Here is an 11,450-nt window from a genome sequence, read left to right as displayed (position 1 = left end):
ATGCAGAACCTGACTGTAAGATGCATTTCAACCAACAACCCTGCAATCAGAACCATCCAATGGGGATAGACTGAGTGGGTTCTGCACCTTTGGCCCCACCTGACACCTTTCTCTAAAGGATGGTAGGATGGGAGTGTAGGGGGCTTCCATTAAGAAATATGTGCCCAGTACCTGTGAGATCAGGTCCAGGGGCCGGTCAATAATACGGACATCAAAAACACAAATTTAAAGGACAAAAAAAAACGAGAATAGAAAATAATTCATATTAAAAGATCATGATGGATATTATTATGAGAACATAATATTCCATATTCATTACTTTGTGTGTGGATTAAGCAACAGAGATGCAATGTAAAAGATAGATGTAGTGATAGGTGGATTTTTTAAGACAGAGCCATGCTAGCTTCCCTCTGCCTCTGGTCTTTATGCTAAGCTAAGGTGGCTCTAGCGTCATGAGGCCCACAGACATAAAACTGGAGTCACTTTATTTGAGTATTTCCATCTTATACTGCTTTATAATTCAACTCCCACTACATTTCAGAGAGAAATGTACTTTTTACTCAACTTATTTGAAAACTTGCAGTTACAATGCAGTTGCAGATTAATAATACAAAATGTAACCACCATACAAATTAGGGGGTGTTAATGGCTAAAGATAATGCTTTATGGATCCCTGGGGGGAATTCACAAGCCTCCTGGCAATATTGTAAAAAAATAAGACCCACTTTTGTGAGCTGCAAGATTAAATTGATGAATACATTAATTCAGTGATATGTAATAATCTAAAGATAGATCAGAATGCATTTTTGTGCTGTAAGTACATTTGTATGCTAATGTTGTACTTTTACTTAAGGTTTTTATTGAAGGACTTTTTTTTACTATCTGAGTACTTCTTCCAGCTGAGCTTTGAAACTTGCAGACAGGAAACATAGTATATGCCTGTTTTCCAAAGGGTTAAATCCTCAACTGTTTTTGCTACTGAGTCCGGGTCTTGGATTAGGTCGGTCCGTTAATATCCAACACCACCCTTTGAAGCCGGTGACATCGAATGTATCCAGCAAGCTATTGTTAGATGAACAGAACCGCCAATGTAAAAATGTTCCAGTTGTATTTTGAAGGCGGAAATTAAAACTGTGTAAACACCGGTCGACTTGACACCACTCAGCACGGACGATTTCTCTAGAATCGCGTGGTGTTGCGTGGAGTGCCCGGAAGATATAAATGAACGCCCCATTCTTCCTGAATCATATGTTCATAACCGAGACAGTCAGGACATATTCTATTATATATTATACCATTCCGCACGAACAGTCTATAAACAACGAGGACAAAACAGCCACAACGTAAGTTATTTTGCTGTCTGTATGAATACGGAAGAACAACCTATGTTTTGTTTTTGGAACTGTTTCGTTTTAAGTTGGATATAAAGTCGATCTTAACGTGCGTGGTTTTAAACCTAATTATCGTGAGTGTTAGTTGTACTTTTTAAGTGATTTGGCAAATTATCTGCTATTATTGTTATTTTTGTTATTAATAATATCAGTAGTGTTGTTATTATCAGTATCATTACTTTTGGTGGATAAAAGACGACAAAATTTAATACAATTTTAAACATAACTCAAACATGATACATTCTCGATTGTGAGACAATAAATCAAAACGCATTATGCGTTATTGACTTTCTCTCTGTGATGGTGTTCAGATGGTCTCTGTTTGTTCTGTCGGCTAACTGCAGATGGCCCAGTGGCAGGACCTGCTGAAGCTGGACTCAGTCCTCCAGGCCCGAGTGAGCCAGCTGTACGAGAGGAAGTTCCCCAGAGAGATCCGCCAATGTCTGTGCGTCCCCATAGAGAGCCAGGACTGGTAAGAGAGACACACCTGGCCGTTAGGGGGCTCTCATCTATAGGTCCACGGTGTAACTTCAGTAGTCAGTGTGTAGTAATTGCACATTTGTCAATAGCCTACTGTGTACACCATTGATAAATGATAGGGGTCTTAAAGTCACACTTGCGTTATTGCCATTTAAAACTCTTTTGTAGGTAAAATCTAGTGTTTTTTTTTAGTCAGTTTGTATTGTCCTTAAGTGATGTATTTTACTTAAAGATGTTTTGCTTAATCTAGTTACCACAAACTAATTACAAATTATTAACCAATGCATACAAAAGGCACATAGAGTGGAAAAGATGGGTAGGTCCTTTTTTGTCCAGGTGACCCCTACTGGGTTAGCCGGTGCCTGTCCTGAAAGCTTATCTAAGCTTTATCTAAAATTAAAAACTATAATTTTTCATGATTTTGATGAAAAACAGAAATCTATGTACTGAACAATGTATAGTATGTGATTACTTAATAATAATAAGAAGAAGTTGATGATAAAGAGGAAGAAGAAAAAGAAAAGCCTAAAAAATGCAGCAAAAAACCCCAATATACTGTAAATAAATTGTTTTGGGACACAGATTATACACCCCTGTTAAAAATATACAGTTCAACTGTCTGGATGGCCCAAATTTGTATTTCTAATTGGTGGATTTAGATCTAGTAGATTTACCTCTTTTCACTGTTCAGAAATGTCCCACAAAGTGTGCCCTCATTCAGCACACATAGACAGACATAATCCCTAAGGGAATGTACATTTGTGGTTGCTCGTTGACAGGGATTCGGCAGCTGTGGATGAAAACAAAGCAAGCATTTGTTTCCATGTACTCCTGGAGTATTTGGAAGACCTGCGGAACTGTTCTGTTCAGGAGAACAACATCTTGCAGGGACCTAATTTTTCAGGGATGAAAGACTACTTGCTGGTAGGACAGACATGCTGTTATGTGAACTGAACTGAACATTACATTAAATATTTAAGTTGGATTTACCTTAATTTGTATACTCAAAACAGAATGATTGAAACCTCTTATTGATTTTGTGTGTATGTGATTATTATTATCTTGTTTAACTTAGAAACACTTTGAAGATAAGCCTCTGAACTTGGCCGTAATCCTGTCTGAAAGCCTAAAGGAGGAAAATAAAATCCTGGCTTTAGCCTCTGAAGCACAGGTAAGATGGTATCAGATGGATGAACTATTAACGAATAATGTGCTAAAGATTATTCGAATCTGAGTTTTGTTTGATTTTACTATTTTGTTCCTGCTCTGAAGGGACGCATCTAAACCCTGTTTTTTGCATTTTTGCAGAGCACCCTGAAATGTAACTTGCGGTTCAAAAGTCACACATTGTGATAAGAGTCTGTTTTGTAAAAATTATTAATTTGTGAAATTATATGTCTTTGTCAGGGTTGCAGCAGTCTAGCCATGAATCAAACATGGAAAGAGTTGGACAACAATGTCAATGAACTGAAAAAACAGACTTCGGTAAACTCACTTGGACTACACAGTTTGCTGGTTTGTTTTCCACCTGACAGCCATCCTGGAGGGCAAAAAACACACGTCACCATTTCTAATTTTCTGACTTTAAACTCTTAACGCAGGAGGTGAAGAAGGAAATGATGTTACTGGAGTTCTTAAATGAAAACGTTGACTTCATACAGAAGACCTGGCCAAGCCAAGGTACTGTATGGTAGGAGACAAAAAATAAACAGGTGGCAGGTTTGGTGTGATTTATTTTTTTCTTTTGCGTCATGGATGCATCATTTGTCGTTTCCAGTGGAGCAGCACATTGGATTGGCCAAGTCTCATGCTGTTGTGGAAGAGGAATGTCTTAAGCGGACCAACTTAATCACACAAAAGAAGCAGGTACTGTAGATGCATGTTTGGTGAGTCGTTGTTGACACAGCACAAACTGATAAACCACTTACTCAATGCGTTTTATGCTTTACATGTTGAAAGCAAGAAAGTTAGTTCCAACAGTGTTGGGTTTGTTGGGTATAGATTGTTATTCAAAGCACGTTTTCTCCCATTCCGGTTATTCTTTCATGGAGTTGAAACACTTTACTTTGCTGTTTTTTAAGTTATGGATGCATTTCTTGATAAAATGCTCGATATAATGGTTGTAAGCCACAACAATTTTTACATTATTTTCTCCGTCAGACGTAAGTGTGTGTGGGGGGATCATAATGTCGGTCGTGCGTGTACGTGCGTGCATGTATCTGTCTGTCCGCAGCTAATCTCGCATATTGCTGGACGCATTAACCTAATATTTTTTGTGCTCATTTATGACTGTATGCTTGAGGCATGGTTGCGGTGATTTATTGTTTTATACCGTCATTGACTGCTGACTCATCACTCTTCTTAACCGGCTGGTAGGGGCTGCAAGTGCTCAACAGCCGCTTCAGCACCAAAAGGCACGTCCTAGCAATCAGCTAGGCTAAAAGCAAGCCTCAACTTTTCTGTTGCAAGCCACATTGTGGCCTTTGTTGTGGCTCAAAAACCGAATGTACTTTTTTTGTCATGCAGATGGTGCTGCAGCAGATATCGAACATTTTGAACCTGGCACAGAAGATTGTGGCCACTCTCACAGATGTGGAGCTACCTGAGTGGAAGCGCAGGCAGCAGATGGCCTGCATTGGAAGTCCAGCTGACGCCTCTCTGGACCATCTCCAGAAGTGGTGAGAACGTATTAGCACTACCATTGTCATGATCCGTGTTGAGGAAACGTCTGAGTGTCGCATGTTGTCACACTGAATACCTTATAACAAACTCGATGCTATGTGTGCCTGTGTTTGCTCATGTTGTATGTGCAGGTTCACGACTGTGGCGGAGACGCTGCTGCAAGTACGCGAACAGCTGCAGAAATTGCAAGACCAGAACAAGAAATACAAGAGCGCTGATGCCTCCAGCCTCACAGGTCCCATGGCAGAAATTGAGAAATTCACGCTGTCCTTGTTAACAAAACTTCTTGCAAAGTGAGACATGGCGTCAGGGCTCTTCTGTGTCATATATTACAGACTGATACATTACTCTTTCATATTGTCGACATGTTTTGTTGTGGTCTTGCTTTGCAGTGCTCTAGTGGTTGAGAAACAACCTATCATGTCGAGTTTACCACAACGACCTCTAATACTTAAGACCGGTGTGCGGTTCTCAGTGACGGTGAGGTAAGGCTGCACATAACACAATGTTGCTCTGCTACTTGAGATGAATGATATGTCTAATACATAATTGTCAACTGTGGAGCGATTTTAGGTTACTTAATTTGCAAGAAATTAGCTTTTTGTTTCACGCACAGCACTTTTTGAACGTGCTGTCTGGTCAAATACAGCACTGTACTGTAAGAGGTGTTACTGTAATTCATATTACAGCAGCTGCCTTTTCTGTGGAATTATGAGCGTTCATCGTAAATGCTATCGTTTTCTAACGTGTTGACAATAAATGTTCCATGTGTGAAGATAAAGCCACGTTAATCTTTTCCACATCAAATACTTAGTTAGTGCCAGTAAGCTTGGAAAGTGTCTGTGTCATTTTTGTAGCCTGCTCCTTTGCGGAGGACGGCAGCTGTCGTCAGCCTGGATTCATAGCAGTAACAATGGATTCCATTTGCCACAAAAATCCTCACACCAACCCGAACTTCTAAAACTATTTTATCAGGCCTTGACATATCAAATTAACTTATTAACATTTTATCTTAGTGAAATGCCAAATATGAGCTTCAGAGCATAAAAACATAATTCTTAAAATAGTTTTGGGATGTATTTTATGGACAGATGGAGATTTATTTTTTTTTTATTCTGCCAGTATTTGTTTCTTCTTTTCTCAGGTTCTTGGCAAACCTCCCAGAGTTCAAGTACCTGCTCAAAGTCAAACCTGTATTTGACAAGTAAGTCAAAGAAAAGTTCTATCTTACGTAAAGGTGTTTTCCATTACATTTTTAAAGTTTTTTTTTAATTTTTTTTAATTGATTTTGTTTGTTAGTTTTTTAATAAAAACTCTTTAGTCTTTGTTTTCTTATCAACCTTTTTTATTTGTTTTGTCACCTTAAAGAGATGTTGAAGAAGCCAAGACACTTAAAGGGTAAGTAAAGGGAAACAAAACAATTTTAAAAATCTGAAGTGTAAATTTAACTATTCTTAGAAACTACTGATACATCTTTGGACATTAACGCTTTCCGGTCTGATGTGGTTGTAGGTTCCGTCATTTTGACTTCAACAAGGACGACAGTAAGGTGTTGGACATGGACTCGCTCTGTGGAGGCTTTGTGGCAGAATTTGGTCACATGGTATAAAACTCCTCAAACTGCTTAATTTAGAAGCTGAAGAAGCACTCAACCTTTGATCATTAAACGAATATATAGCTTTGTGTTTTATGAACATACATGTTATATATTGCACATCAAACAAATATAGTAGAGTATATAATGAGTAATGAATTTTTTTTTTTCAGTCACTCAAGGAACGCAAAGCAAGAACCAAAGGATCACATGTGGTAAGATGAGGCATTCAATTTGAATTAACTGCTATTTGTACTCTATACACCATGTCTTGGTCACCATTGACTGGCTGTGGACATTTAACAACGTTTACAGCTCTGAATGTGTTCCTCATCTGCATGAAAGTGGAGCCAGTTATCCAGCCAGATGTGGGGCAAACTGTGTTTTGAAAATAAATACCTCTTGGCACTTGATACAAGTGTTTCATTTGTATCAGATGCAATTAAATGTTATTTCCCCCCCACATTACCTCTACGTGCTTGCAAATGATTAAACAAATAATTCTTCCTTCTCTCTTTCTTCTTCATCAGAATCATCTGCTGGTCACTGAGGAACTCCACATCATTAAGTTTGTGACAGGGTTTCAGCACGCTGGGCTGGAATTTAACATCGAGGTGAGTAAACGCGTCACAACACATTTCAGTCGGAGGCGTTTCAATTTCTGTGTGCTCTCTTTGCCGCTGAACTGAAGATATTATTGGCTGAAGAGGAGGCCCTATTGGAGCAGAACAATTGTAGCCCGGCTGTTTATTTAACGGCCTCCTCCTCCTGTGTTGGTAAAGGCCAGCTCTCTGCCTGTGGTTGTCATCTCCAGCACCAATCAGGGCGTCAATGCCTGGGCCTCCGTCATGTGGTACAACATGCTGTCCGCCGGTGAACCGCCGGTAAAGCCATCACACTTCAACACAACAAATAAACAATATCAGGCTCTGTTTAGCTACATGATAGGACACATCCAGATTACACCAGTCATACTTTGGGTTTATGCCTCTTTTTTCTCTTCTACAGTTTGTACCATTTCCTTTCTTCTTATTGTTTTGCACAGCTTCATATTTGTAAGTCCAATTGTCCAGTGTTGAATCACATTTGAAGCCTGTGACTCTGTTCTGTAGAACCTGTCGTTGTTTGTCGACCCTCCTCCACTCAGCTGGCAGCAGCTCTCACAGGTTCTGAGCTGGCAGTTTATGTCCGTTGGCCAACGAGAGCTCGATGAAAACCAGCTCTCCATGCTACGAGACAAAATTTTGGGTGAGTGCTTGACTGCTTCTTGCATGCAAATTGAACCACGTCCCTTTCTAGTGTTTGTTTGGAAGTTGGTCTAAATTGATTCTACAGAAAATAAGAATAAAACATACTGTACTTCCACAAAGGATCAGTATTGGAGAGTGCAAATCATTTGCTAATTCGCCTTCTTTCTAAGTGTGAGAAGAGAAGTTTGATACGACTCTCATGTCTGTGTTATAAGCTACAGCCAGGAGATGGTTAGCTTAGCATAGCACAAATACTTGAAACGGGGAAACAGTTGGTGTCTCTCTCTCTCTCTCAGTACAAAAAACAGATGTTAAAAACAACATATTTTGGTTTTACCGGGGGTTATGTAGTCTACTGGACTATTTCTTGACTGGGCACAGTCTTTATGCTAAGCTAAGCTCCGCTTCTGAAGCTTGATACTGCAAAGACAAGAGAGTGGATCTGCTCATCTAACTAAAGAAAGCGTATTTGTCAAACTATTCTTTTAAAACACTTTCAGCGTCATCTAATTATATTTAATTATATGAGAGAAAAGTGAAAAAAGCAAGTGTGTCCATATTTTTGTTTTTGGAAACCTGTGTCAATATTACAAATATAATTTCATGACATTTCTTATTTAGGCTAACTGTTAGTTTCTTCACAGATGATCCTGATGGTCTGGTTCAATGGAGCAAGTTCTCCAAGGTGAGCGTTGAGCAAGATTCTGGTCGACTGTTGTTTACTCTATTTCTACAACCTGAGGGACTTCAGTGTGTGTATGTGTGTATGTTTACATATTGACTTTTTCTTCCCTGTGTGGGCAGAATGAAAATGCCTGGATTTGGATTGATGGAATCCTGGATTTGATCAAAACACACTTGGTGAATCATTGGCGGGATGGGTAAGACGCAGCCCAGTCAACTCAGCAATGTTTTACAGTTTGTTTTACTGTTTGTGTCATTCACAACAACCAAACATTTCTGAGTAGTATCACATTATACTTCCCAGTAAACTAAACACTCCTCATATTCTGTGTGTGGGTTTCAGGTCCATCATGGGGTTCGTGAGCAGGGAGAGAACAAAGGTTCTGTTGCAGGAAAAACAGACCGGGACCTTTCTGCTACGCTTTAGCGAGAGCAACAAAGAAGGAGCCATCTCCTTCAGCTGGGTTGACCACTGCAATGATGGTATGTTTAGTAGGATTTTAACTTTATGGGTTTCAGACAGATAGCCTTTCCTGACACGGCGTCATGTGACTTATTTCAACTTGTGCAAAATCCACGTATTCATGTTTTTACATTAACTTTGTATGTAATCACGTCGCACAAAAATGTTGCTTTGTATTTGGTGAGAACATACCATAACAGCATTTTCGTTCCCTGCCACAGTTTGTGTCATGTAATAACAAGTAAACACAAAAAATATATATTGTTTTAAGATGTCTCCTTTATTGTCCCTCCACATAAGCACACCAAAGCTAAAGCTAAATACAGCCCAAACAAACCACCATGAACTGAGAATACATAATGTGCAAATAATCATTGTGGCAGACTCGCTGCCTCCAGTGCTCCTGTCTTGAGTGAAATTATTCCAACACCAGACATTCCGGTATTTATCTCTGTGTTCGCTTACTTTTCTCTCTGTATGTGGTTCCCTTGTAGACGCCCATGTACATGCAGTAGAGCCCTACACCAAGAGTGAGCTGTCGGGCAAGGCTCTGCCGGACATCATTTACAACTACAGTCTGCGAGCCGAGAGAACGCACAGGAATCCACTTATCTACCTTTACCCAGACATCCACAAAGACGCTGTTTTTGGACGCTACTACAACGCCCCTGGTATTATCTCATGTTTGGCTTTCACCTTGAGGACAAAATTTGAATTGTTTCATAATTGGTACTTTTATACCCCATAAGTACAGGAATTTAAATAACTAAGTAAATGTTAATATTCCTAAAAACTTTATATGTATATTCTTCTAGATACGTATTGTCTAATTTAACATATATTGCATAACAACTTGATTTGACCTTCATGCAACGGTTGGAGGAAATGAAGCTCCTCACACTCGTTATGATTAATGGGTTCATAATGTTAATGTTGCAAATGATGCTGAGATTATCCAGTTTAAGTCATTGCCGTGTTCTTAGTAGCATACTATACTTAATTGAACATGAACCGTGTAATATTCTCTAATCACCTCTGTTCATGCAGAAACGCCGGCAACTAAAAAGATCAAAGATGACTACGTGAAGAGAAATAACATTCCTACCTCTGAGTAAGTAAGATAATCATGTTTGAACAAAAAAATACATCAGTATCAATATAAACAGTATTCACTATTATTCTATTGTTCAATGCTGTATATGAGGAACTTGCCTTCATTTTATACGTTTTCTTCTACAGCAGTCCTACGCCACCTCCGTCTCCACCTAGGGAGATGACTTTTATGGACATGGACATGGATATGGACATGGACACAGACATAAAAGTGGGTTTTGAAGTTTTACAAGACATTTCCCTACAGCGGCTTTTATTGATATTTTTGGCCGCTTTGGGGCAGTGGCACAAGCTGCTAACACAACATTGACATATGATAAATCAATAGCAGGGCTATATAACTATATTGTTCCGAGACGAAACATTTTCAGAAAGCTAAGGGCCCTGAGCTATCAGTCTCAATATGTATAGACACTTGACACAACACGCCATCACATTTTCAAAACTCAAAATTATTTGCGTGATTCGTTTTTTTGTTCAGTTTTTAAATTGTAAACAGAACTGATCGGCGGACCAGTCTGGCTTGGGCCACCAGATGAATAGGCCAAGGGAAAACAATTTGTTGCACTCCATTGACTTTGTATATAACAAGGACAGCATGCAACTTGTGTTATAGTGGCATGTGGATATATCAGAAACATGTGGATATATCAGAAACATGTGGATATATAAGAAACATGTGGATATATCAGAAAAATGTGGATATATCAGAAAGCTATGCAGTATGTTATTATGTTTGCAGGTGCCTTGGCTAACTACAATAACTTGCTTACACATAGCTAACATTAGCTTGCTAACAGCTAACTGGTCCCATCATCATTGTAGTTATCAACTGCAACCCTGGCAGACATAGTAGGGTAAAGCAATGGGTGTGAGAGGGGGGGGGACGAGGGCTCTTTCAGTGCATCAGAATAACATACCTTGCTAATTTGATCCATTTAATATGAAGATATTAAATAGTGCAGCTTTAACAATCATTCACCATTTCAGTAATTCCATTTTTTTTAAAGATGCAGTTTAATGAAGAGATAGCGTTTCATTTCCTTTGTTTGTATGAGACGGCTTTTCCTCTACAGTTCATTCAAAACAAAATCTTTTTGTTTTCCTGTAGCTGGTGGATTTACTCGACTTGCCTGAACTCCCCGACTTATTTATGTCTTTTCAAGAAGCATCAACTGAGACCAACTTCGAGACCAACTTCGTCGATTTTAATTAATTGCTCCTTCTGAAAATGTGCTGGGTCATTGTATCAGAATCAGACAGTTATCACAATGGGCAAAATTAATGAAATACATGGAATGTTGATTTTGCTAAATGTATATATTTTGCAATGTTACAAATTTTTAGGCAAGAGGTGGTTCTAAAATAGTGTGTGATGGTTTTCTACTGTACTGTTTAAATGTGATCTGCAAACTTTTCTACCTGGACATGACCACTTTTTGAATATGTCTTTGATTCAACAGAAGATCCTGCTGTCGTGCGTAAAAACACCAAACTCTACTGTGGATGTTCTTAACTTTTGTTTATTAAAATAAACATATCATTCCAGTGCCAAGAGAAATAACATCTGCATTTTACAGTACTGAACAACTTATTTATACAGAAGGACAAACACAGTCAGTGGCCTACTGTCTTGGCTGCTTGTTCTCAGTTTTTTCAGTCTTGAACCCCCCCCCCCCTACATCTTCTGGTCAAAACACACAAGCTTGCACTACTAAAAGATACCACGCTCTTTTAGAAAGCCGTTCAATATAAGAAAAAACATTTCATAAAAAAGTTTAAGAACAGCACAT

The 11,450-nt window shown here is 38.9% G+C and overlaps 1 protein-coding gene across 1 annotated transcript; it reads left to right on the top strand.

Annotated features, from left to right (window-relative positions):
* The first annotated feature begins 6 nt into the window (after positions 1–6).
* On the top strand, positions 7–11,444 carry LOC116377555 (signal transducer and activator of transcription 1-alpha/beta-like). The gene is made up of 24 exons (XM_031839203.1): positions 7–1,343; positions 1,736–1,863; positions 2,651–2,795; positions 2,947–3,042; positions 3,279–3,356; positions 3,473–3,551; positions 3,649–3,737; positions 4,398–4,549; positions 4,685–4,846; positions 4,946–5,038; positions 5,698–5,757; positions 5,922–5,951; positions 6,066–6,156; positions 6,321–6,362; positions 6,678–6,761; positions 6,930–7,031; positions 7,260–7,395; positions 8,042–8,082; positions 8,202–8,278; positions 8,425–8,564; positions 9,039–9,215; positions 9,592–9,655; positions 9,784–9,868; positions 10,769–11,444. Exons 2-24 carry the CDS (start codon positions 1,736–1,738, stop codon positions 10,871–10,873), a joined length of 2,256 nt encoding a protein of 751 aa, XP_031695063.1. The 5' UTR covers positions 7–1,343; the 3' UTR covers positions 10,874–11,444.
* Positions 11,445–11,450: the final 6 nt, after the last annotated feature.

The sequence above is a fragment of the Anarrhichthys ocellatus genome, unplaced genomic scaffold (genome assembly GCF_004355925.1).
Source record: "Anarrhichthys ocellatus isolate YVR2014 unplaced genomic scaffold, GSC_Weel_1.0 scaffold1395, whole genome shotgun sequence".
Taxonomy (NCBI): Eukaryota; Metazoa; Chordata; class Actinopteri; order Perciformes; family Anarhichadidae; genus Anarrhichthys; species Anarrhichthys ocellatus.
This window is presented reverse-complemented; position numbering and strand designations above follow the sequence as displayed.

Bases quoted from the DNA above. Each gene is read 5' to 3' on its own strand.
- LOC116377555 (XM_031839203.1), top strand. From the start codon at position 1,736: ATGGCCCAGTGGCAGGACCTGCTGAAGCTGGACTCAGTCCTCCAGGCC. The intron at 3,552-3,648 runs GTACTGTATGGT...TGTCGTTTCCAG, and splicing joins GAAGACCTGGCCAAGCCAAG to TGGAGCAGCACATTGGATTG. The intron at 5,952-6,065 runs GTAAGTAAAGGG...ATGTGGTTGTAG, and splicing joins GAAGCCAAGACACTTAAAGG to GTTCCGTCATTTTGACTTCA.